This window comes from Arvicanthis niloticus, chromosome 11 (genome assembly GCF_011762505.2).
Source record: "Arvicanthis niloticus isolate mArvNil1 chromosome 11, mArvNil1.pat.X, whole genome shotgun sequence".
NCBI classification, from domain to species: Eukaryota; Metazoa; Chordata; class Mammalia; order Rodentia; family Muridae; genus Arvicanthis; species Arvicanthis niloticus.
The window spans coordinates 63,880,926-63,908,855 of record NC_047668.1 but is presented as its reverse complement, the minus strand read 5'-3'; the positions used below and the strand labels follow the sequence as shown (position 1 = coordinate 63,908,855).

The 27,930-nt window shown below is 44.3% G+C and overlaps 1 protein-coding gene across 2 annotated transcripts in view; it reads right to left on the bottom strand.

Annotated features, from left to right (window-relative positions):
• The window catches only part of Crim1 (cysteine rich transmembrane BMP regulator 1), a 175,075-nt gene that overhangs the window by 8,818 nt on the left and 138,327 nt on the right, over window positions 1-27,930 (bottom strand). For both annotated transcript variants that reach the window (XM_034513780.2, XM_034513782.2), the window contains 5 exons: window positions 23,457-23,613; window positions 21,943-22,064; window positions 20,639-20,848; window positions 17,128-17,343; window positions 13,755-13,976 (listed from right to left, as the gene is read on the bottom strand). In XM_034513780.2, coding sequence (XP_034369671.1) covers window positions 13,755-13,976; window positions 17,128-17,343; window positions 20,639-20,848; window positions 21,943-22,064; window positions 23,457-23,613 — 927 coding nt within the window. The remainder of the gene's footprint in view (window positions 1-13,754; window positions 13,977-17,127; window positions 17,344-20,638; window positions 20,849-21,942; window positions 22,065-23,456; window positions 23,614-27,930) is intronic.

Here is a 27,930-nt window from a genome sequence, read left to right as displayed (position 1 = left end):
AAGTCCCAACAATGTCTGTTATTCTCCTTGGACCTTCAGAACCTCCTTGTGGCCAGCCACTGACCAAGGCCCACAAAGGCTCACACAAAGACCGCATAGAAGGGCGTCTTTAACAGCCACAAGGGAGAGCTGCTCACTGGGTATGTGTCATTAGGCTGTTAACCGCAATGTGATGTAGAAAGGGGGACAGGGTCCAGCTGAGCACACTCCCAGAGCCAGGTTTTACCAATCCCCATTCCCAACCACCACTAGTGTGTTTTATAAACCAGGCTGGGAAATGGCGAGGGATGAGAATGGCCGCACGGTATGAGCCACGGCAGCCTAGAGAGTTGTTCCTGTCATCCTTCAGGGATGCTGCATGTTTTCTCACCAACAAGGCCATTTCCACAGTCAACTCAATTTTACAACATCTAACCTGTTCCCTTCTCAACTCCAGCAGACTAGGGTTCTTGAGAACAAAATACATTTACATATATCTTATTTCATTCAGAAGTTTATATCATCTCTTGCTGTCCTTATATGCCAACCTTTCCCTTGCAGGTTCCTTTCTCTTCCTAACCTATTCATAGTGATCCCATTTAACAGCTAGTCTGTCTTAAGTCTGGGGCTCTGAGCAGGCCTAAGGATCAACAATTCAGCAGTAAGGCAGAGACAGGTTGGCATGGAGAAGACCTGCAACCCAGCCAATGACTGGCTGGATGATACCTTCAAATCTGGGACAAATGTGTGCTTGGAGTCTAAAGAGTGCAGCACTGGGCACTGGAAAAGACAAAACTCCTTAGAAAAATGGGGTGCTCAGGGTTCGGTGTTCTTCTGGGAGGCCCTTGAGGTTACTATGTTCACTGGACAGACACGAAGCATGAGATACAGAACATCGAAGCAGAGGAATAAAATCTGTGTCACGAATTAAAAGGCATAACCCTTGATCCCCAGAAGTTTTTCTCTACTGTTTCATTATTTCCGCCTAAAGCTCAACAGGGGATATTTTGGTAGTAACAAGAAATCCACTTTCCAGCATCTTCTAAAATGTTATTTAGCTAACAACTTATCTGAAGGCTTTCAAATCAAATAGGACACAAGTGTTTGCTAACATGGAATCCTTAAAGGTGGTGACTTTAATTAAGATAGGTAAAACATACATGAGAAATGGGCTGGGCAGAGTTACATGTCTCCTTAATTCAGGAAGCATTCTGTCATCACCAGGAAGGATAGTTTAGACCACTGACTCTAGAGTCTACTATGTAGTGGCCTTGTAAGAAATGAAGTGACCCTTTATAGAACAGCTCGACTGCCTGTGTAGTACATCAACCGTGAACTAGCTCCAATGATGGAGTAACAGTATGAAGAGGATTGCATGAGGAACCGGGAAGGAGGAGGCTCAACTCCTTGCCCCAACCTGGCTGTCACCTTCCTGCATCTTATGTTGGTGACACCTCTGCCAGTAGTACTCGTATGGAGGAAGGGCACAAGGCACCAGGACAGAAGGGCTGAAGACTGTGCAAAGACTCAAGGTCAAGTACTGAGCTCTATTGTCTTTGAGTCTCAGCACAGAAACTCATTATACCTTAAGATATTCAATAAATCAACGTCCCTAATGCTCACAAAGTAATATTAGCTTCTAAAACAAGGTTGTGATGTTAAGGATGGTGATTATGTGTTCAGCATCATGAGGACATCCACACATTTAATAAACACTCATCACCAGTGCTGATGTAGGCAGGACCCTGACCAAGAACCAGAGGATGGTGGAGGCAGCCTTGGGGATCGCTCTCCAGTGCCCAGCACAGTTCCCACTACCGATATGAAGTAAACCCAGGTGGATAGTGTGGATGGCAGGAGACAGGTCTCCTGGGTAAGCGAGACTTCTCCCAGGATGGCATGCTCAGCCTTTCTCTTGAGCAGTGAAGAGGACATGAAGAGGCTGAGGGATGCCACCTCAGAAGGTGGTGCAACCAATGACTTAGCTGATTGCAAGGATAGAGGTGTTTGGTGTGTGTGCACTTGTCCATTGGAGATAACCTCTGGCATGGATAACAAAGGATTCTGAATGACAGGTGAGACATTTAAATCCTTCCTATGGAGCTGGTGAGGGGCCTTCTTAGTTTACTTCAGAAGGAAACTGAGATCCACCCATATGGAAGCCCTCATGGGCTAAGGCAGAGGGAGTGCAGTGTCCAAGGGGGGTTAGGCAGAAAGGAAGGGTGAGCTCGAGGGATTCTGGGAAATAACTACTGGAGTAGAGATGGGAAGGTGGAGCATGAGGAATCATCTTCCTGCCTTAAGTAGCAACAGTTGGTGGACTTGTGGGGGAGGGGTCAGGTCAGGCTTGAGGAAATAGTCCCTGATAGACCTTCCAGACACACAGGATGGATCTGTAAACTCTTAGCTTCTCTGGGTGACTCTGTCCCCGAAACTGTCACTAAGCTAGAAAGGTCTTACATACAGGAAAGGGTGAGACTTCAGCCAGTTACTGGCAGCTCTAGAAAAAAAAAAAGTCAGTGCAGAGAAATGGGGAAAACCAATGTGAGATGTCCTTCTCATGTCATTAAAATGTGTAGTCTATTCTTTGACCTACTAACTCTATTGCCTATAATCTAGCCCATAAAAATGAAAACAAAAAAACAAAACAAAACAAAAACCTAAAGCAGCTGTTCTCACGATACCACTGGGGGTTGCATATCAGAGATTTACATTACAACTCATAAGAGTAGAAAAATTACAGTTATGAAGTAGCAATGAAAATAATTTTATGGTTGGGGGTCAGCACAGCATCAGGAGCTGAGCTGTATCAAAGGGCTGTACACTGCTAAGTTTGAGAAACACTGGCCTACAGGATGCGGCTTATGAAGACATTCATGACAATATTAATTAAAACAGGAAAAAAAAAACCAGAGGGGGATTCCTGCCTGACAAGAGGAAAACAGGACTAAACCATGCTAGTACTACATAGGACTGCTGTGAAATGCATTATGGGTCGTAAATGCGATAGGTTAGTGTACCTAGAACAGTCTAGAGAGAAAGTTAACAGTGATTGCTATATTTAAGGATGACGTCTTCCTTTTCTTCTTTACTTTTGAATAGTGAAATTCATTACTATTGGTTAACATGTCAAAAACATAAAACAGCAAGCCCAACAGCTCTCCCCCCCCACCCCCATACAGTACACTTAGGCTGCCGCACACACAAGAGAGTGTGGGAGGACGACGCTCACACTCAAGTGAGGTGCTCTTTGAGTGGTACTAGCCCACTCAGAACATTGTCAACTAAGACAAGAATGAGCATCGACGAGCCGCTGTTGAATGACAGCACCACACAGTGCCTACGACGTTCATTCAGCAGCTCCACGCGGCCACAGTCGACTCCAGAAGGACCATTACAAAATGAACGAACAAGCACTCAGAATACTTGGAAGGCGATGGGCTCGGGCAGGGACTTTGGTCCAGAGTAGGTAAAATTTAAGTCTCGCTTTGTTACCTAAATACTTTTTCTAAATCCCATCAGGACTAAACATTCAAAGTAACGAAATGACCATGAACACAGTGGGACCCATTATGTTAGCAACTCACAGAGAGACCCGGGTTCGAAGTCTCTCAGAGATAGAGCCAGAGTTTCCGACCCGCTAAGGAGCCTGGAGAATTATTTGCCCACACATGTGTGCTGACTATTACTGGACCTGGATGCTTGACACTTTCAGCAGTTTATCATGGTTCCCCTGAAGCTCTACTCATCCCCGAGGACCCCAGAAGCATGCCACTTTCAGCTTCAGATCATCTGCAAATGACTTAATTCAGATTTGAGATGGGATTTGAAAGACTGTGTGTGAAGATGTTCGGGGCACAGCAGTGGCCAGCTGGCAGTCAGAGGCTTCTTGTGTTGGCTCCAGTGTGCACTGGCCTTCTTCAGGAACTCCGAGGCCATCCAAAACACTCCGAGCACAGCAAAGGCTAAACTGGTGTCAGACCTGAGGTGGGTCAGAGTTAGTATACAGCTGGGTGTGCAGAGAGCCCGAGTCAAGACTCACAGTGAGCCCTGTGTCAGAGACGTCATTCCTGATCTTGCTTGCGGAGTCCATTCGAACCAAAGTATCAAAACATTTCATAGCAACCAAATTTGTTTCTCCAAATAGGGTACAAAAACCAAGCCATGCTGTGCTAATAATGGATTTTCATGTGAAGCAAACAGATGTGACTCTTGCTTTCAAGACAGTCCCAAATTATCAGGGCAGTTGCCATCTGGTCCAGGAAATAGTAAGATAGATTTTGGTTAATGAGTCTTTATAGAAATATTTTTGCTTTTTTACTCAGTTTCTCTTGAGAAGTTAGTGAGTTCAGAAGAGGCTGACAGTACAGAGCAGATGTGGGTAGCTGGATGAACCATGGGTTTAAGAAACCTTCATAATGGAAAACAGGGGTAAGTCTATGCAACTGGAAGGTGTTTATAATAAATTACTAGTCCTTGAAGTTTTCTTGTAAGAAGTACTTAGCCTAAGTGAGATTACGTAAAAGCCACTCAAAGCACCTAGCCTGACGAGGAATGCAGACCTAGGGACTCAGTGTCAATGTGGCTACTGGGTGCACATGCTACTTGATTCTTACCACTGCATTGCTTTGCTTACGCCGGCAATGGCATCATGTGCTTTGATTATTCAATACCTCAGATTCTTTGTAACTTCCACTTACTGGATGACTGCTATGTGCCAGTCATCAAAATAAGCATTTCACATGTGTTAGTTCCATTTGGTCTCCACAGCTCAGTGGACACGGTTATTGTTTCAGTCCTACAGAAAACAGAGGCACGTGCAAGTAAAGTCACTTGTCTAAGATGCTGAGGACAGGAAGTCGGAGTGGGACAGGAACCAGCGTGGCTTGGCACTCCAACACACACACACACACAGAGGTCTCCCAAGCATAGTGGCCTGACTTGTAGGGTTTGGGGAAACCACCTTCTGGGCAGGCATCAGTGCCACGTAAACCATTATCACTCAGTGGCTCCAGTGGAGATCTCTCTCAGTCGAGTGGTACAGTGGTGAGGACCCACGGCCTTCCTGGAGGTCTCCGTCCATCAGGCCTCTTTCTTCTCACAGGCCTCACCTCCCTTGCTGTTTCCCTTCCTCCCACTTTCTCAGAGGAAAATGGCCACAGGAGAATGTTCCGAGGAAAACATCAGGAACGGCACTGATACATAACAACATTTCCTTTTAAAACCACTACATCAGGGATTAAACATCCCACGGGCATGATCCCCTTCGAAGCAGCCCCTGCGGCAAGTCTAAAATCGTATCTGGAAGATACTGCCGTAGCTTCAGACAGCGTCAGGCTTTTCCACTGGCAATGGCATCAAGCGCCAGTGTTGGAAATTTTCAGGACGAGACAGTCACTATTTCATGGTGACACCTTGGTATAATAAGCTGTGGCAGTTTGCTTTCTCATTATGGGCCTCTTGTCCCCATTGTGGGACCTATCAAATTCAATTGGGGATGGCTTCTTTCAGCTAAGGGTTTGTTTTGCTGACACTGTCAATATGGTGAATATGGTGGGCCAGGAGCTGGGATCGGTTTGCCACAATGGCTACATGACAGGGATTGTTTAAGTCCAAGAATATTCTCTCTTTCTCTCTCTCTCTCTCTCTCTCTCTCTCTCTCTCTCTCTCTCTCTCTCCTCTTTCTCACCCTCCCTCCCTCTTTCCCTCCCTCCCTCCTTTCCTTCCTTCCTCCCTCCCTCCCTCCCTCCTTCCCCCTTCCTCTCCTTTGTATGCAAATTCAAGAAACAGTGTCTTGTACAGTCCAGGATCACGTTAAAAATAAACAATGCCCTTTCTGGAGCAGAGCTCGATGTGTTTTCCCCTCTGTCTGTCCTGGATTCTGGTTATAAAATGGTGAGAACTGTCTAGGCCTTCTGTGTTTACTCCTAGGCCAAATTCAACTGTTTAAACTTGACAGTCTCGAATCTTTTCAAGATAAGAATAAAAGCTTAACAAGCTGTGGACGTTGGAGCTGGTTTTTACTACTTGAGCTGTTTTAATTACAAAATAAAGTTTGCTACAGGCCTTGGCAGCCACCTGTGCCTTATTCCTCTATCCAGATTAGGCCTACAGTCCCAGGGGTCACTCATATGGACCCAGAGGCCTGCTGACCCGGCTAGTGCTGGACACACGAGCCTCTGCAAAGGAAGTGTCTCCTGATGGCTTCCTGTTTCCTCCAAGGAAGGATACAGAAGCCCAAACCCACTGTCACCTGCATTACAGTTTCGGTTTCTGCCTCAGAGGTAACCTTCTTGGACAGACACTTCGGGTTCTAATTCTGTTGTGGTGGTCATGGTGTGGGAGTCACTTCCTGAGAGGAAGTCAGGCAGCTTTAGAAACTGCATCAGTTCTTTTAAATCGCCTGCTCCACTACAGAGTCCAGGAAAGTAATTTACTCTGGGATCCTGGTAGCCAAGAAGCTAAATGCTGCTGTTGCTTTAAGAAATCCCTTGTTTATATCAATCCAGCACAGTCCTACTCCAAGACAGCCTTTCCTTCCATACGTGTTGAGATGCAGGCACACTCACAGTATTGTTCTTAAGTCCTGGCTTCATTCGTGAATACGGTATATTTCCTCTGGGACATGCATGCAGAGCAATGGGGGCTTACATTTAGTGGGTGTGCCAAAGGACTGGCTCATAGTATTCTACTTCAGTGTGTTCAGTGTGGGTAATGAGCTTGAAATTTGAAGTGTGTGTATGTAGCTTAGCATTTGTCTGTATATGCACATGTATGTGTGTGTGTGTGTGTGTGTGTATGTCCCCAACTTATATTTTGCTATGGTTTCTCTTACTGAACCCAGAACTGCCAGACTGACTAGCAAGTGTGAGGGTCTGCCTGTGTTCCTTTCTCCTTCATTGCTAGGGTTACAGATGTATGCTGTCACACCTGGCTTTTTACATGGGTAGTGGGAATACAAGCTCAGGCGTACCTCCCTCTGCTGCCTGATTTCAGATAAGCAATAATTGATGAGATCACTGGGGGTGGGGTAAGAAGGCAGCTTGTGCCATTGTGAGTAGCAAGAGGCTTAGAAGAGGGGTAGATAAAGCAACCAAGGCTTATTAATGATCAAGCATCGAAACAGGGAAAGTGCTTACTACAATATCAGTATACACTTCCCATAATGCATTACAATCCTTCTTCCTAACCCAGAAAGGAGTAAGACACACTTTGTGATAAGTCACTAAATCCCTGGCCTGTGATGTCATTTTTCTTTATCAGCTTCAGTTGGGCAAATGCTAGATGTGAGTCTAGTCATGTTTGGAGAACACATAAAATGTGAGCACTCCCACGTGAGAACTAACGACATTATCCTTTTTTTTTTCTTTAATGTAAAGGAGACTTAAGCAGAAACTGTAAGCAGCAAGAATTTAAGTTAACTAACGAAAGGTCACTAGAAGTTTGCATATGTATAGGCAGAGACTCTGAGCATTCTGGCTAAAGGAACAGTGCAGACTCCGAGAGTGTGAAGAGGGACTCCTGTGCATGCAAGACCTGAACAATTTCAATGAGGGAAAGAGCTTGGAAAACCATCCAATATCAATTATCTTCATATAAAAAAGAGACAGACATTATCATATAGTGTGGCTGCCACCTCTGTCTTTATTGATGTATAAGCAAGTGGCCATCAAAGTCCTTTCTTCAAAACCCAGTTTTATTTTAGTTCATCTAGTTCTCTGGATATGAAGTCTAACTCTATTATAAAGATCAAAAGAGACTTCCGGGTTTCTTCAGTATACCGTAATAAAATGGTTGCTTCAAATCAACAGAAGAATTATAAACCTTTCCAAGTTCCATGAGCAGAAATCTGACCAATTGGTCGGCAGTGACTCTTGGTTGATCCCCACTGCATGCCAAGAGGACACAATGTCTCAGAGAATGTAATTCTTGTATTAAGTATCTACTGTGCATTGGTTGGGTACTTCAAGGATCAAGTTCAAAGAAGTAGTTCATTTTCAACTTTAAATGAAGTCTTGTTTCATAGTTATGCTTACTATTTCATAGTAAGGGGTATGTGTGTGTCTGTGTGTGTACACACATGGAGATTATACACCAAAATAATTTTGGAAATAAATAAACGTATTCTAAATGGCAGGGAGAAACAATTCGAGATCAAAGTGGCCCCAAAAAAGAAGGAAGAGAGATACAGCTTTCTTTAGGATGCCGGAGAGTATTTCATCTTGTTAGAAAAATCTAACAGGCAGGATGTCCCAGTCTCTGCACTTACAAGAGATGTTTCATGCTGTTAGAGATCCCCTGCCAGCACCATTCAGGTGACAGGTAGAAAATCAGGTTTGGCCTCTTGTATAGAAATATAAGCAGGAAAGGGCAGATGCTGCTACGCTCTGAGACTCCAGTGCCAGCCCCCAGCCTCAGCCTTCCTCTGTGCAGAAGGATTTTTAATATGAAGCCACCCATGGGTATGGGCTCAGACAGATGCTATGTCTTAGAGGCCCTCCCTGAGTCAACTGCAAACAGGAATTTCTGTTCTCAATGTTGGGTTCCTGAAAAGGATGCTGAAGAGAGAAACAAAAACTGTGCATGCAAGATGCAGAAGGAGGTGCTTCCTAGGGTGCAGGGCAGGACCTAAGCAAACTGAAATCAAACACTGTTTATTTTTGGTGCGGTAACTTTAGACCAGTTCCAAAGTTAGTACAGTAGATGACAACCGGAATGTTTTCCTATGCGCACCCTCTAAACAATACGCAAGGGCCCATTCTGCTTCTTCTGCATTCCCAGCACCTTCTGTTTCTTTCTTTTCACTTAACCATTTTTACTAGTTCTCACAATGGTGGTGACAATCTGGGGCTGCTGTGAGTGGCAGCTGTGAATGGAGTCGAAGGGACAAGATACTTCCCTAGGACAGCGTGCCCTCCACAGCCAGGTCACAGTGAATACCACACAAGTAGTTCACGAACTCCTCACATGGCACTAGCTTCTGAAACCCAAGTTAAGGGTTCCATCTTTTCACTCTGACAGGGATGACCATTCTTCAGAAGGTCAGCAGAGTTGTGCTGTGCTGGCCTCTATCTTGGTGGACCAAGAAGCTCCATACCACCACAGGGAGGTAAATGCCACTCTATGAACACTGTTCAGACTATAGCCGGTCTGTACTGTGGGAGCAGTGGGCCACTGAGCCAGGGTACACTCACACTGTGATTCCATCTCCACATGCAAACATGGCCTCACTTCCTTTACATACTACCACTGAGAAACAGGTTTCCTTTATTGGGGGCAACTGAGGTGGATCGTATCGAGTCACCAACACACAGAGTCAGTGTGTTTTAGAGTTGTGAGCATAACTCTGGCTCCAAGGCAAGTGCCTTACAATGTGTACAAGCTTTTAACTTTAAGGAAACACATTGGAATATTAAATTCTAGTGTCCTAACATTTTGACTTAAAAACCACATAACATTAACTTCACAAATTTTAACGATGTTGATGTAAATGGTTATTACATTTGATTCTGACAGATATATGTGCATATATAAATCTTAAGGAGATAGCATTTGGATCAGTCGGCCTGAAACACGGGAAAGCAGGAGCACAAGAAAAGTCTCATAGCAGACAGTGTGGTGTAGGACACAAACCCCTCCATTATTAGGGGGCCGTTTCTCTACCCATTCACTGAAGATTACCACGCAATTATAGCCCTGCAGTGCACTGACAAAAACCATGGATCTTACTCAAGCCAGGCCAGCTTGACTTCTTGTGTTAGTGCCATTTCAAGTATCAGTACAGACTCAACACACCCAAATACAAAGTACAGCTATCTGCTAATCATGAGGAAAAGACCGACTTGGTGAAAGAATCATCATCTCCACAGATCTTTAAACATCTATAGTAAAGACATTCTGAAATGACTGAAAGTCATATAAACAGAATATCTTAATATTGTTTATACGCAAGTTATAAACCATGTGTGTTTCTGTTTTATGTATTTAATAAACAAACAGCTCTTATCCCAAAATAACCAACGCTAGACAAAACTTCTTAAATTGGTTTCTAGCTGAGATTCTCAGTGTCACTTAAAATATCAGGGAAAGTAACCTCCAGCCACATCCTTACAAAGCCATAATTTTCAAGGTAATATTCTGGTTAACACTTCTGACTCAGCCAGCACACTGGTTCTGTTCTCCCAGGCCAGCCTAGTGGCAGCCCGTCTGACTTTCCTGCTTTACAAAGCTGACAGGGAATTAACCCCATCTGTTAGACTAAGAATAGTCTTTATAATCAAAGGAGTGCTCTTTCCAAGGAAGAGCCGACCTGGAAAAACTGAATCAATGGCATAGAAAGGGTCCATGGGCATACTCATGCCCCCCACGCCGAAGATGTGGGCACGGTAGACATCCTCACAAATATGGCGAGTGTGGGTGGGGAGCCAGTCACTGACGTTCACTCATTTGCTTTGCCCTAGGGAGCCATGGAGCCAAGCTCTCATTCAGTCCTGGAAGACTATTTCCTCTGGAAAGGAAGGATACAGGCATAGAGCATGCAGCTGGAGAGCAAAGCGAGGATGCTTTACAGTGGCCTGGCTCTTATGGCGATGTTCGTCATAACGAAGGCTCTGTCAGTTCCAAGGAACCACCTGTCATGCCTGCCACCACACACCAGAATTCCCAGACCACCGTTTTCTACCTGATTCACACACACACACACACACACACACACACACACACACACACACACACCCCATTCTTAAAAGCTATCTTTTTATAGTCGGAAAAACCTATGAAAATACAATCTAAGGCTTGTGTGTATTTGTGTAGGAAGGCAGAATACAAAAAATTAGAAAATCAATTAAGATGCCCCATTAAAATGATTGGGTAATTACTACTTAGTTTCGTTTCAGTAGAAGGATGAATTCCCTAATGATGGGTATTATAAGCAATTAGACAAAGCTGCTCACTTTTCAAAATTAATCACCAATCCTATTAATTATGTCTGTATTACACATCCTACTAAATTAGAACACGTAATAGGAGGCCTTCACACATCAAAGGAGAACCATTATCACCGCACGTTAGTGTAATGATAATTTAGCTGAAGGGAACACAAACACTTGTAATTAGAAGCCTACTTTTAGGTGGATCACCACTTTTCTTTACTCTTATTCTGAGAATAAAAAAAAAAAATCCAAAGAGAAAAGCAAGCTTACTTCTTGGTTTTGATATGAGAAGAAGCCAGTTTCACAGAAGCTGTTCAGTTGTTAGAGTGACGGTTACCTAGGAGATCTGAGGACACAGCAAGGTCAGTGCCCCATGGGATCGTGCTCTCCCCAGTGAGATGATGTGATTCTGAGGACTGACAATCGGGGTGAAATTGAGAATGGCCCAAATAGGACCCAACAGGAGCACTGATTCTCAGTGCTCTGTGGGAAAGCACTCAGGTGTCCTACAACATGACAACGATGGCCTGTCCCGCCATCTTTCCTTTTCTAGATGACTAAGGGTTGACACCTCAGGCACAGCTCTGAAGTGCTTTCGGGAGTGCTGGCTTTACCCAGGCCTGGTGCCTCTGTAGAGGGGCCAGGCTGATGGGAAGTTGGAACAAACCGGTTGGTTAAGAGAAAATACCCCAAGATAGAATAGGCGAGTCAGATAGGAAATCTCATTACGTCATAAAATCAACTTTCAATGCCTGGATAGCAGAGTTGCATGAGAACAGGAGTCATTTCACAAGAGTGTTTTAAAACAAGCGTGACACAGACAAAGGAGGCCTAATTAGGAATTTGAGTATACAACCACAGGTACGGAACAATGCAGTCATTAACAGCACATGAGTTGTGATTTTCAGACGGAAGATCTCTCATGTTCCCTTAAGATGAGTCCAGCCTTACAGAGTACCCGTGTACACATGGGGGTGGGCAGGAGGGGAGGGGTGCTGGAACAGACTAGGCACTTATGTGAACCATAATCTAATGAAAGTGCTTATAATTTAACTTAAAGTCCGAGTCACACATTTTGGGTGAATAGGTCTTATTCTGCCTACATTCAAGGAGAATATATAGTCTAAACAATTCAGGAACTAGGAGTATGAAGAAAAAAAGAAAAACAGAAGACAGAAAACACTGACTGAAAATATTAAGGTCAGAAGGTTTCTTTCTACAATTTTGGGGAATTGTTTTTGTGAGGAAGAGAAGTAGTCATTTACCATTTTCACATGAAAGCTAACTTACAACTCAAGTAACCACTCTGCTGACAAAGCAACGAGACACAAGAAGAACTTTCAGTTGAACAAAGCCATCTGAGACTTTCAACACAAGAGAAATTTTGTTGTTAGGTTTTGATTTCTCTCCTTTGAAGCTAACATGGAATCCTCAGACCTCCTGGGCTCTGATTTCTCAAGGATTAGCCATGTAATCCTGGGTGGCTCATTAATTCTTCCCTTTATCATTGGAGTTCTGATGTGTAAACAGGCGCTATTGTCTGCATCCCTGAGTGAAGACAGGACAGTATCCTAGTTACATCTTGGCTTTGGATTATCACCAAAGGCAGTGAGCACCCTTTCTTGTACAAATTTTGGTTAGCTCTTTGAAAAGTAAGTAGCTAATCTGGAAGTATGTCTCGTGATTTTTGTTTTAGGATCAAACCGTCCCGGTTTCTGTAGACACTCCTGAGCTGGAGTTGTCATTACATCACCGTTTTCCAGTCCTCACTCAAAGAGCATTCAAGTTTAAATAATACATTATATAGATGGACACTCAAAGGAGAGAACCTAGCTTTCAGGACATACTGTTTTATATTCTCCCTCCCTCCCCCCCCCTCTCTGTGTGTGTGTGTGTATGTGCATAGTGTTTTGTGGCCTGAACCTCTTTCTTCTTCCCCAGGTACGTATTCCAAATACTTGCAATGACTTGTGTCTAAAAAGCACGCAGAACCCATCGGGCGATGCGTGCACAATGCCTGTGATTCATAACAACTGACATGTGTCTTCATTTGCTACTCTGATTATGGGCTCACCGTGGGACTGAGACGTGTCTTGTGTCTCATTTGACTTTAAGATGCAAAAGCAATACAGACACTGAGGGCCTTGGAAGCCAGGCTTGTCCTTGATTAGAGCTGCCAGCTGTCTCAGCCTTCCCTTCTGGTCCCCAGAGCAGCATCTGGCTCATGGCCACAGGACTGGTTGAGTACGGACATTAGAGGGTAATATTCATATGTCCTCTGCTTACAAGATGTGGCACCACAGGCCACAGGGAGGAGAGAATTCTGTTAGTAACTCGGGCCTCACTCTGTGCTTAGGCCATCAACATGGACAGCCATTGTAGCTTAAACAGAATCAAGTAACTGCCCCGTAAGATGAGGAAGACAAACAAATGGGAGATTTAATGAATACTTCATATTGAGTTGGTCTCAAGGGAAAGCAAGATTTATATAATAAACATCCTCTAATATGGGAATGATGTGCAGAGGTGGCTACTGAAAATAATTAGGGAGTGGTGACTATGATATTGAAAACCCAGAACTCGCAGAGAGTCTCACTGGAACACAGTGGTGCTATAATGTCATTATGTTTCAAGACAGCATCTATTTATTTTTCGCACATCCATCTTGGGAGCACAGCTTCCCCATCTTTCCCCTGATTGATGTTCCCACATTGGCTCCGTGCGGCATACCAACCAGAAAAACTAATTTAAAAAATATTAACTGGTCTATGCAATTGGCCGCCAATGTTAATTTAGTGGCCACTGGGAGAGATGAAAGGTGTTTTCTTTTTTTCTTGATCTTACCTAGGCAGTAGGGGCAACACTGGCCTTTCCTCAAAACCGGTCTTTCACAGGCCACGGAAGGGCAAGACTCAGAGTAGCAGCTGATTGTGCTATCCATGCACACGCAGCTGGTGCAGACGTCAGGTTTCCAGGACTCAGCCGCCAGGAAGATATCCCCTTCGTCATTCCTGCAGTAGCTAGGCACGCTCTCATTGTGGGATGTGGAAGGCTGAAGAGGGTCATCTGGAAAATCGAACATAGGGGTCAGCAAAGACGATGCTGCAGGCTAACAACTACACAGCATAGTTAAGTGTCAGCCAGGCTTACAAAGGCGTTCCTCTCTAAGGCTCTGGGTGCCTCGTTAAAAACCAAACCAAACCAAAACAACAACAAAATATACGGGCAGTCATAAAACCAGGAAGCCTGCTTCTAGCAAGGTCTTGTATTTTAAAACAGTAACAACAGGAAAAGACTTGTCATTGAGATTCTGTCAAGGAGCCTGTGCAGGGTCTACAGCCTTCTTCCTTACCTTAGGGAAAGTCTACGCCTTCTTTGGGGGCTCATGGGACTTGGATCACAATGGATCAACCAGGAAATCCTGTCCCTGTTTTCCCAGGCTCCCTTGCAACTGGGGGGTGGGACACCTGATCTAGCTGCAGCTTGGGGCTAATGAAGGGATTTCTAGAGGTGCTTCTACTCCCTTCCGAGGGCGGAGGCACCCTACCGCCCTCCTTCCACATTTTTCCTGCCTTGAAGATGAGGTTCTGTAGTCAAACTTGTCTTAGCCACTGGGCCACAGAGTCAACAGTGATCCATATCTGCTATAAGCTTCTTCCAAAATACATAAAATAAACCACTATTTGTTTAAAATTTATAAGTGGATTCTCTTACTTGCAGACAACCCAATCCTAACCATTCAATACCCAATTCCCTGTAAGCTTGTCTAGATCCCCATCTGGATCTGTGACATTCCTAAGTTTAGACATTCCCATTAGTGAGGGAGGGGCTAGTAACCCAGATCAAACAGAAGGCCACCACCCAGGGAAAGCATATGCAAGCCCTCTGTGGTTGTGCTGTGGAAGGTCTTCACATCAGATGACAACTTGAAATGGAAAAGAGAGTCACTAGGAAACACAGGCATCTCTTCGGTATCCAGAAATTAATGATAATTAAGCTGGGAAGAAACCCGAGCTACGTAAAAGGGACATGTAAGTTAGTGAGGTTCGAACTTTAGAAATGTCACAGTCTCTAATAGCAGTGTGCCAAGTGACACCCTCCCTCAACCACATTTCCTCAATGGACACACAGTGGGGATTATCCTGTGTGCCTCTGAGTCAGCATCATGAGCCCTGCTGCAACGGACACACAGTGGGGATTATCCTGTGTGCCTCTGAGTCAGCATCATGAACCCTGCTGTTCTCAGCCATGAGACAGAAGTACGAGGCTGACATGGAGTTGTCACATGCCGTAGAAGCTCTAAAATGCAGCATCTTTCTTCTGCCTGCTTCATGAATACACCACGCCCTCCAGTGAGCACATCGGATCCTCTTTGAAGACCAAAGCAGCTGCTTCACCTGGGGCGCTCTCTGAGGACCAGAGGAAAGCTAACCCAAAGGGATCAGTCCAAAGGCTTTCCTTAAGCACAACTACCTCTCCTCTCATCAGCCCTGAGAACAGAGTCACAAAGAACAGACGCTGGTTCCACTGGTCTAGCTCACTACAGGGAACTTGTCTCATGGATGGCTCTTCACATCCCATCCATATTCTGTGAAATAGAGAAGGATGGAGTTCTGCTCTCAGAAACCTTTCTGAGGTCATCTATGCCTAGAGAGGACTTCTTTTATTTATTTATTTATTTATTTATTTATTTATTTATTTTGTGTAAGTACACTGAAGCTGTCTTCAGACACCCATATGAGGGCATCAGATCTCATTATGGATGGTTGTGAGCCACCATGTGGTTGCTGGGATTTGAACTCATGACCTCTGGAAGAGCAGTCAGTGCTCTTAACCACTGAGCCATCTCACCAGCCCTAGAGAGGACTTCTTTAAAGAGAGAGGCTACTGCTAACTTTGGTTTTGCCTGGAAGTAAGCTCTAGGCCCTGAAGTTCCAAGGATCTTGCAGGCTACATTAGCTTAGTTCTTGCAAGCAATGTCCAACTGGAACATTGTACTGGGATTACAGTTGTGAAGCATCATGGGTGTCTCTCTCCCGTCTGGACTTTGGGCAAGTATCATACTGGTACCCTACTCTTTCTTCAGGACCCACTTCTGTGGAGGGCCATGCCCTAAGGCAGACCACAGGCAAGGCACAATGGGAAGGGATCCCAGAGAGGTAATCACTATACAGACACAGGTCTGGTAGACGAGTTCATATCCTTCTTAAACCACTGTAGAATGTGGTAACCTAAGGCCTTTTATCTAGATGTGAAACACAGAACTTACGGATGTTACTCTTCAAATTTACTGTGATGTAAAAACCACTGACATCTTAAGTTTAAGTTAGGATAACGGGAGAGAGGCAAACATGGCGGCTCACACTTGTAATGTCAGCACTTGAGAAGCTGAAGCAGTATGGTTAAAAACATCCTTTTATTGCAGCAATCTAGATATGAATAGAAATCCCCAAAAGATCCAATGAGGAGTTAGTAGCTCATTTAAATACATCTTGGCCTAGCTAGATCCTCATTCACATATGCAAAAGCAACCTTTGGAATACTGATATATAAAAAAGAAAACTTCAAAGTTTAAGATGAGAGCCAACATCATATCTCTATATGGAAAGGAATAATGTTGGTCACCTTGGCCTAAAAAACCCACCGAGATCTGCTTGCCTCTGCCTCTCGAGTGCTGAGATTATTGCCCAGCCGGCAATGCAGACTCTTATTGTGAAGCATGGCCTAACCCTGGTCTGGGCTTTCTCCATGTCCTCTTCCTGGAGGAAATCTCTGAGTGCAATCAGGTGTTCCATCAAGGAATCCGGGCTTGCTGTCCTAGGGAAGTGTCTTCCACACAGCCTTTCCCCCAATCACCGTGTCCCTAGTGCAGGGACACAGAGCACTTTTCTTTCCCCAGCATCTCCTGAGTCACCTGCACTAAAGCACTCTCTCTCTCTGTTCCATGAACTGTTATTTTTTTTAAAGTGGAACAACCACAGCATACCCCCTGGGAGGGGAGGAGTGCAGGGCCTCTCTCTCTCTCTCTCTCTCTCTCTCTCTCTCTCTCTCTCTCTCTCTCTCTCTCTGACTATTGTGCCACAGGATAGCAGCCAGATGTTCCCACACGGGCTCTTGGGTTGAGCACAGAGCTCACCCCAATGTGCAAGTCTACAGAACCATCAGACAGAGCTGCATCCTTCCCTCCGTGAGTGCCCTGTGCCACCATGCTGGTTACCTGTACACTGCGGGCAGCAGGAGTCCTGGGTGCGGGAGGGGTTCTGGCAGAGCAGTGGTGGGCACACCTCCGTCTCACACAGCACGCGGCCACTATGACAGGTGCACTGCGTACAGGAGTCAATGTTCCAAGTTTCCCCCTCCACAAAGTACTCTCCTCCGGGGGCGTGGCAAACGGAAGGCGTGCTGAGCTCTGGCTTCTGCACCACGAAGTCATCTGAGGAATGACAGAGTGAAAACAGGAGAGATTAATCACCCGCAGCTTCTTCAACTACCAAAGGAACTGGCGGCGTTTGTTTTAAGGGAGAGAGGAAAAAGTGAAGTGTCTGAGGAGTTTCTCTCACCCGATTCTCATCCCACCAATAGGAAAGGAAAGAACAGTTTCCATGCCAAGAAACAGAAGACAAAGAGCTAATCTCTGGAAGTGAGGTTCGAGTGGCTGAGTCTGTCGATAGTCCTGAGAGAATTCAATAAGAATTAAATTACACGGACATTGTCTCGCTGTAGCATCCCTGCGAGTGTGCCGGAGGTGTCTAGAATAAAGACTGCTCATTTACTGAATGCTTGTTATGGCCCAATTATTTCCAGGCTGGGCACTTCTCACTTATTTATTTCATTTTGTTTCTTCCTTCCATTGACCTTGTGAGGGAGGCACTATTATTCTATCCTACATATCTTGAAAGCTACCAGCTCAGAGCATTAAGCACAGTCAAGGGGCTGGAACCAAAGTCAATGGTTATTTGGATAAAGGATATGCCTCGAGATTAAACAAAACTTCCAAATGATGGATGTCCTGTCTACTTTATTATGTTGGGATTCTGAGCATTTTTATGCTCGGAAATATGGCCCACTGTCAAGAGCCACACTTCACCTCAGCTGGCTGTCAGTACCCGAGCCGGAACGTGTCTACAGATTACAGTCTGAAACCCCTCACCTGAGACTAAACGTTTGGTGGACAACCATCAGCAACCAGAGAGATGCCTGGAGGCTGATGACAGCGATTCCTTTCCCCAGAGAGGAGGTGGCTATAGAGAGATGTGAATGTTGAAATGTCTACAGAGGTGCTGGGAGCCCTGATGTCGTGCCGGGAAATGAGAAGGCAGTAACTATATTCCCGGAGTCCAAGTACAGCAAGCGCTTCAGGGAGGTGTTGACAGTGGCGCGTCCTGCTGAGAAAGGGTCCAGAGAAGTCACTGCTGGCTCAGGCTGAGCGCTCAGCGGATGCTGAAGATTGAGAGGAACCACCCTGTCTGTATGGCTGTGCCGAGCACACCAGGGCTGTGTGTAGTGGGTAATACTGATGGGATACAGTGTGGGCTGTGGGGGGTGACCTTTGGGTTTCAGGGCAGGTTTTTCTCAAGGGAAGGGGAGACTGGGACGTAGACTGAGCAGACACACTCCAGAAAATGGACAGCTGAACTAAAATCCCAGTATCCGAGCAGGAGAGAAGGAAGTCATGAAAAGTCAGCATTGGTGCGGCATGGTGCTCAAAGTGTCTTTCCTGTGGCTTGTAGAGAAGAAAAAAAAGTTTTATTGAAAAACTGATATTGGAAAACAGTCTCTGATGGCATTCAAAAAGGGCTTCTGGGGGACATCCAGCAGGGGTCTGTGGGGGTTCACCTCCCTTGTGTCCGAGAAACACAGAGGCTGGAGAGACAGTGAGGAAAAGGTTAAGGGTGAGACGGGGCGCGGGAAGTATGGAGAGACAGTGCTGCTTGGTGATTACAGTGCTAAAGACTTAGGGGGCTCTGCCTTCCTCCCAGGAAACACCGACTGCCCCAGCATAGGGGGGAGCAAGAAGCCGTTTTTAAGGTAGGAAGGAGTCCATGACTACAGAAAGCCTTTTAGGCTGTCTAGACAGAAGAGCTCACATACAGCAAATGTCTAAAGATCCTGGAAGGCCCTAAGTCTACACATGCATGCATAGGAGTGTTCTTTGTATATGTACATTCAGAAAGTCCCACAGTATGTACCTTTGTGTGTGTGTGTGTGTGTGTGTATAGGCCAGAGGTCAATGTCTAGCATGAGTATCTATCCTATCTATCTATCTATCTATCTATCTATCTATCTATCTATCTATCTATCTATCTATCTATCTACCTATCTATCTACATCTATCCATCCATCTATTATCTATCTATCTATCTATCTATCCACCCATCCATCCATCTAATCTATTTGTGTTTAATGGTTTTGCACTGAACCAGGAGCTCACCCACTAGGTTTGATTAACTGGCCTATCTCAGAGATCCTTTAGTGTCCCAGTCCCCCAGTGTTGGAATTGCACTGTGAGCTACCATGCCTGGCTTTTTAAAAATTCTGGTGCTAAAGATCAAACCCAGGCCCTCATGCGAGCACAGCAAGCCCTTTACCAACTGAGCCATCTTCCAACCCCAACAGTACGTCAATCAGCTGTGTGCTTTAGAATTTCCCAAACTAGAGAAAGATACTTCTGGTTCCACTGACTGCAGCTCTGTTTTGATCTGTGTCTTTTTATTTCCACCTGTCTTGCTCCGACTTCTTCGCTGGAGTAGCTGACAGAGAGCCAGGTGCAGGGTTCCCAGTCGATACGCACCTCTAATAAAGCATGTCTTGAGGGGACAAATGATTTTTCTCTTCCTCAAAGAATTGGCACAGACACAGAGTTCTACTTCATCAAACTGCTTCTGACCTGGTGGACACAGTGGCTGCTCATATTTTACTTGCAAAATATGAGAAAGAGGAGACAGCTGATCGAGAACACATCTAACTGCATTATGGGAAAACAAAACAAGACGTTTATTCTGCATTTGTGTGTCAGGTGCAAAGGTATGGGAGCTGCCAGTCTGGTAATTACTGAGGCGTACAGAGTCTGTACAGCTGAGAAGGTCTTTATATACTGGGGGTAAGGCAGATGCCGCCTGGCCAGCGTGAGTCAGCGTCGCTGTTCTGCTCTAATAACTCATCTTGATCATTATTACTAGGACTTGTGACCATTCCAAATGTCTCAATTTGGCAAGAGGGCCACCCGTCCATTATTTTACACAAGAGCAACAGCCACGGAGTTCAGTAAATCTCTCCAGTATTACTCCCTCAAGTATTACTTGGTAAGTTATAAGCTTTTATGAAGTAAAACTCTCACCAGCCACCCCCTTCAGTTAACTCAGGCCTTCAACCCCAACATAGTAGCAGTGAGCTGGAGGGTTGCATTTACATATCTAAGTCCACAAACTTCTAGGAAAAAAAAAAGCTAGTCCAAAGAGCACTATAATCGAGTCAACCATTCAAAAATATGGAGAACCATTTCCATAGCTTTAGAATTCTTCTTCTTCTTCTTCTTCTTTTTTTTTTTTTTTGGTCTTTGGCTAATTATTCCCAGTAGCTGCTCAGTCTGCGGCTGTTAATAACAGATGCCACAGACAGCTGAGAGGTGTCCTGAGGACTGATCCCCCACTTCCCCCCAGAGTCGCAGGCAGGTACCAGGACCCAGAAGGCTGGATGTGGTTGCGCAATAATCGGCAGCTCGCTTTTACCTGAGCAGGACGGGCAGCACTGTCCGGGACGAATGGTGGGGTTGCCACAGGCAGGCACAGGGCAGGTGATGAGGGCGCACATTTCTTTTCCGTTGTGACAGTAGCATTCCCGGCAACCATCATGCCAGCTCTCCTCATTTTTATGATGGTGGCCGTCCATGGACAGACATGTGCCTGACAGGACAGGTGGCCCGGCTGAAGTAGGGACCTCTGGACAGACAGAAGGCAGCCTGGTAAAGAAGCAGCTATGGCATAGGAGAAGCAGTTTGTTGTGCTCTTAAATGGACTAGAACCCAGTCACTGAAAATGATCCCCAGGGACGACAGTCAGCGGTATAGGAAAGACTCAGGAAAAGAATTTAAATCATCAGGCCTTTAATTTTGAAAAACCAGAGAGAAGACAGGAGTCTGCAAATATGGTTCCTACCGGGGGAGTGTTGGTGAGTGTCAAGCCGTTCACTTATGTTATACAATAAACAAGTACGGCTTTTGTAATACATGTCACTAATTTTTCCTATATGGAGACTCAACATCCAATGGGAGAATTCGAGGTCCCTTGCAACTACTAAATTTTTGATTCATAAGATGGCTGAAATGATCGCTTATATTTCTGTTTACTGTGTGACTCCTTCAAAATACCATAAAAGTAACTGTTCAACTTTGAAAAACAAAAAAAGCATGCTACAGGGATCTTTTATTGTTTGATTGACATATCATCTGACAATTACAACAAACTGCAACGGGGTGAAGGGTTGCGGAGCAGGGCTGGGATTGAGATAAAGGTTGAAGACACACTGGGTGCACATTTGATGGCTTCAGGAATGTCACTGGAGAAAGACTCTGGCTCTGAGGTCACTGGGCATTTTGCCTATATACAGCTCTGGCCTGCTGTGTACCTCTCGAAACAAGTCTGAATTCTCATGAAAACCCCGTTGCTAGGGAAAGCCTAAGTGAACAGGAGTTTACGAACTCCTGAGGATGCCAAGATGAAGCTCCTTCCTGTACCAATCCCACTCCCAAACATAGTGGTCTCTTCAGTAAGAAGGCTGGCCTATACTCTAGCCTTAGGCTAATGTTTTTGAGACAAGCCAAAGAGAAGCTGGAAGAGGTGACTAACTTGGTCATTGTGCCTTAAATTCCGTTGCAAGCCCTATTAATTCTATAAAAGACAAAGGGTGTCCTGTGGGAGGGTCCCACAGTGAGTGACATTTGTTTCAGAACAGAGAGCAATCACTTAACCCAGTTCATTCACAGAACGCCCTTCTGTTCTTAGTTACCATGCTGTGAGAAAGGACTTACACTTACCTCTGCACTTGCAGATCAGACAGCCATGACTGTCCTGCTGGAAGCCCAAGGGGCAGATCTTACTACATGGCAGTTCTGGACATTTCTTACACCGACAGATGTCACAGCCATGCTTATTCTTCCTGGGTAATTAAAATTTTGCCAGAGGTCAGAAAATCCAAAAGTCTCAAATGATGCCCAAGTACTCAGACCATGGGTCAATGTTATCACCATTTAAGCAGGAACGATGGTACATCTGCACTCCAAACTCCTAGGTGAGGTATAATTAGCTCTCATGACCAAGATTTAGAACTGCCCAAATGTTTATGTGCTTTTGGGATGTGGCCATCCCCAGCGACACAGATAAGGGTTTAATTAGAAACGCAGTACCAAATCTAAAGAACGAACACAAAACTCCAGGGAACAGAACCGTGTGAGATGTATCATTCATTGGTCAGTGTTGGGAAATTAACATTAGAGGAATTTTGTTAGGGCCGGGGGCTTTCCCAAACGGTTGTGTCCTTTGAGAAGTTCCATATGCTAGTAAAAATTTTAACTACTGAAACCTACAAGAGACACAGGAGGCTCTAAGGACTCAGGGACCTGGGAAGTCTTCATAAATGTTAATAAATGTCTTAGGCTGGCAAGGTTGTTCAGTGGTCAAAAAGGTACTTGCCATCAAGGCTGATGAGCTGAGTTTGATTCCCAGATTCCCCACGATAAAGGAAGGAAATTAACCTCTGAAAGTTGGCTGTTTTACACACACACATTGCAGTATTCACACCACACCCATGCACACATATAAATAAGCAAGTATATGTGTATATACTGAAAATGATTAAAAACTTGGTTCTAGAGGTTATTAGTTATCAATTAATTGTTTTATTAGGGATGGAGGGTACTATATTTTATATCAGCAGTTAAGTAATAAAATAATTATATCTTTAAATTCATTTTTTAATTCTGTGTGTGTATGTGTTTGTGTGTGTGTGCTATGTCTGGGTGTGTATATCATGTGAGTGCAATTGCCTACAGAGGCCAGAAAGAGCAGCAGATCCCTGGAGCTGAAATTATAGGTTGCTAGGTGCTATTCAGGATCACCAGGTGAGCATATGTGCTGTTAACCACTGAGCCATATTTCCAGCCCAAATAGTTATATCTTTATTGGTATCACACCCATGTCTTACATGTAAGAATAGTGATGATTAATGTTTGGAAGTTTTTCTTCTGAGACAGGGTCTCATGCAATCAGGCTGGCTCTAAATTAGATGTAGACTCTACCCTCTGAGTGCTAAGACCTACCCACAGTGTTCCTCTACCATCTTCATGCAGAGCCAGAACTTGATTGCACTTGGAGACAAAGCTTTTTTTTTTTTTATGAATCCCCTAACATGAACAGTATGGCTCCTCTCAAATCACACCACCACTGGCTCATTCCAACACATACAAAACAGCTCCCAACATAGACACGAACATCTCAGCAAGTTACATTTAATTTCTGAATTAAAAAAAAAAAGATATTGACAAATACGTACAGGAATCCAAGCGGACAGAACTTGTCGCACATTGTTGGTCTGCACTTCTTGGGCCTTGGGCGGCACTGACAGAGTTCACAGTTGTGGACATCGGTGAGGAAGCCATAGGGACAGTCCAAGGTGCAGGCCCTTTTAAGGCCTAAGCAGAGTTCCTCCCCTGTGGAGACACACGGACACTATGTTCCTTTCAAAGACAACAGACCACATCACATCATAGCCTCAGTGTCTGCCCTGAATCCTCCCACTTTAAACAGAGTTAAACTTCAGTTCTCCGACAGTATCAGCCACAGTTAACAGGTATGGATGGTGCTATTTCACAGTTTTCACACATAGCTCCGAGTTCTGATGGTGGTATGTGAAACAGAGGCCAAGTCTGAAATGGGTTTCTGAAGCCTGGGACACAGAGTAGGCTGGTCACCATTGATAAATAATGACTGGGTGCAGTTTTTCACGATTTTGCTTAATTAAGTCACCTTAAACCGACGATGATGATTTACGTTAATCTATGGCAATCAGAAGTTGACCGTCCAGACTCGTTTCAGACATTTACAGCGTGTGGTCAGAGGTAAGACATGGGTCTGAATGCTCACAGTACACTTGCTACTAGCAGGGGAGCAGGTGGCATCACAGAACCCTGAATGTTGCGTGCAGCGTTTGGGACTTCTTACTGTCTTTGAAAAAAGCCTGTCTGCTACGTGACAAAAAGCAAACCATCAGGGCTCTATTTAGCTATGTTTGCCCTAGTATACTGACAAAATAAATATACAGGGGCATAAATGCACTCAGTTGACCAAAAATGTATATGTGAAAGGGAATACTCATATTAATATGTTACTAATGAGGGTTTGAAGTATTTAAGGCAAGCCTTGCTAGGAGAATCTGGAGTGGTGTTTAATTGTCTTCTGTTAGTTGGTTATTGCATTCTTTTAGAAGTTAAAGCTAACGAGGAGAAGCAATATTGTCAGAAGAAACAACTGAAGACATAGCAATTTGAGAACGTGATACAGTTGAAGAGAAAACCAGAAAGAGTAACAATGTCAAGGCCAAGCAAACAAGCCTTAGGAAAGAAGAGCAATTTGAGGCCTGTCCAAAAGAAATGTAGGGTTTGAGAGAGATGCGTGAACCCTGAGAAAGGAGCTGGCACAGTGAGAACAGCGATAGTTGAACAATGTTCTGTAGAATGGTAAGGTATGGATAAACTAGTGTTGTGAGCCTGACAAACGCACCGTTATTTTATTGGGGCATCCCTGACGTGTAAATACGGCACAATGCACAAGCTGCTACAGAGGCCACAACTCAGACAAGTCTTATAGCCTAAAATTAAACATTAACTCTAACTGATAGGTAAAATGGGCCCATGTGTTACACAGACACTTCTATGGTAGGATCTTTTGTGAACCTTAGCATTCCTTCCATATTTCATTTGCTGTTATTCATATGTGTGTGTGTGTGTGTGTGTGTGTGTGTGTGTGATCTGTGGTATGATTTTCTACTTTGCCATTGTCCGAAAGTTTTCATTACATACATTTAATGTAACGTCATGGGTCTGTATCACACCATGAGGCAACTGAGTGCTAACCTGCATCCCTAGAAGAGAAAGTGTAAGTGGTCCATTTAAAATTCACAATTATGAACTATGGCAGGTTATTACTTTTCATCTCCCATCAAGACACGGATGGTGGGAAAAGGACAAGATTCTCAGTTTTTTAATTTTTTTTCCCCATCAATACAGAGATCTAAGATGATCCGGTTTTCCTGTTATAAGGTCAAGGCATCCAATGGATTATGTCAGGGACTACATGGATATAAAGCACCCCCAGAGCTTGCCAGAGTCAGCATTCTTAGGGAGTAATTTCCTCAACACTTTAGCAGGCAAACACACTTGTTTGTGTGTTTCCCGTTTGTAAAAAGGAACCCTTTCACAGCCCTTGACCTAGAATGCTGTCCACACCCTTACAGCTATGGAAGTGTCAAGTTATTGTCTTTAACTTATCTCTGTGCTATGGTTTGAAAGATGCCCCAAAGGCCCACAGGTCCAAAATTTTGTGCCACTCTCCGTTGGTGGAACCTTCTAGATGTGAGACCTAGGGGAGCAAGGTTAGAACACTAGAGGCATGCTCTTACAGTGGATATGTTAACCCCTTCCTTCCCAATTTCCCCTCTAACTTGCTGGCTACCATGAGGCTGGCTCCCCATTCGATGGACTTGACTGGTCACAAGGCCAGAGAATAGGGCCAATCATTAATAGACCCAAGGCTGCCTCTGAATCCATGAGCTAAATAAACATTTCTTCTATATAATACGTCAATTCTTTTAGGCATTTTGTCACAGCAAGGGAAGGTTACCAACACGTTAACACAATGCTGTCCCTGAAATAGAAAAGGATCTCAAATAAGGCCTCTGTGTTCAACAAAGACTCAGGACATTCACGTGAAAGGAGACCGGCACTCCCACTCTGCTCTGCATGCACTCATCTGCAGCCTGTTGTCTAGCCCAGCTCAATTCTCCTCCACCACAAATGGAAAGAGAGTTCCAGGGCAGTTTCTCTTTTATGTTCACAGTCCTGGGGCCAGTCGTGTTTACTGATGTGGGGCGGTAGTTATCTGCTGAACGAATGCATCCATTAGTGTTCATGCTTCTCCGCCATCACCAGGCATGGTTTACTGGAAGAGGAACAACAGCTTGATCAAGCGTCCTCTGATAATGCCGAATAGTTTTCAAAACACTATCGCTTGTTAAACATCTCAAGCAACCAAGTTGTGGTTCTGAAATAGCTATTTGTGCATTGTGCAGTATTTACACATTAGGGATGACCCAATAAAGTAACAGTTCATTCGTCAACCTCACAACATCCATGGAAGACTGGATGGTAGTCCTAGATCCATGCTTGTCAGTCAATGGCAGACTGTCCTTAAAGGAAACATCATCAAACAGAATAGAAATATTAGGAGGTGGGGCTTGTTTACAAACTTTTAGCCTTTGCCTTATGGTAATTATGGAAGATAGGTTGCCTTATGATGCTACTATTTTTTTTTAAAGCATTGTGAGTCTTCTGTGATCTAAAAAGCTTTCTAATTGATGGGAGCAATTGCCATGTAGAAGGAAGTGATAAAGAGGGGCAGAGCACAGGGACTGGACATTGTGGCGAGCAAATGGCTAGTACACAGGAAACTCTTTTTATTCTTGAAAAGAGATATCCACCAGTGAGCAGTGTCATTCAGTGAGCACAAAGCAACTCCATGTGTGCAAACACAACATGGATGCATCACCCAGAGCTGCAACACTTCAAACATGTGGCTTTCTATCAATCTGTTGTTGATTAAGAATGGTCACGAAATTTCTGAAACTGCTGCCACCAGGAGACGTGGAATTGCAATTGATGGCCCCCGTGCTGCCCAATGGTGTGGTGTCAGTTCAGAAGTACAATGAAATAAAAAGTGCGAGTCTGCTTCCTAGCTGCTTCCTGACATGAGGGATTCTGATACATACTCCATGATGGACAGACACACTGGCTTCTTCTTCCTTGCTACTATTAATTTTATATGTCTGGATCCGTTTCTAGCTTAAACTGCTATCAATTCCTAAAATCAAAGAATGTTAAAACCAGGAAAGTAGTTACCAATAATCACTTGATTATTAATAAACCAATAATTTTAAATTACTGGATTTCAGTCCATATTGAAAACCCATTTGAGGATTATTGGTATGTGCCACCATGTCTGGCACACGTCACATGCTTCTGAAGAACATTTTTCTTTAAGGCTCTTATTTTAATCCTAAACCAACTGCGTAAAACGCCAAATCTAAAGACATTTTAATATACCAAACTCATTTGATTTAAAGCCTTGGACAGTAAGACATTCTACAAGCAATGGCATTAATTAAGACAAAGCTCTACAGTGAAGAGCTTTTTTTATCTTCCCGACAGCAACACATATTTTGGTTAAAAATTAACATTATCAATGCTTGTATCAGCAGTTATAACATTATAGCTTAATGGGTTTTACTTTTAAGTTTGTTGCCATTGCACTTTCTTAGCATGCTCCTCTTGATTGCAAACATGTCTTTGAGAGATGGGGGCAGGGCCATTTAAAACTTTTGGTGAATCCTAGTGTTGAGCCTAGAGTGTGTTCTTAAACTTCTCTTCACCAGCTTTTTGTTTTTGTTTTTTTGGCAAGGACTCTCAACCAAACCCTGAGCTCAATGACTGGTCAGATAAACTGGCTGCTCCTAAGTCCCCAGGATCCTCTGGTCTTTGCCTTCCAGTTCTGGGATCACAGACATGTGCTGCAATGCTCAGCTTTTTTGTGTTGGCGCTGGGGATCCCAATTTCTCTCCTCTACCCACTGCACCATCTCCTCGGGTCCTGTTTTAAGAAATCCTGATACCAATAGGAACTAGGTGAAATGTCCAAGAAAAACGTGGGTATAAATGGTTATTAGGACTAATTTTGTTTGTTTGTTTGTTTTAATAG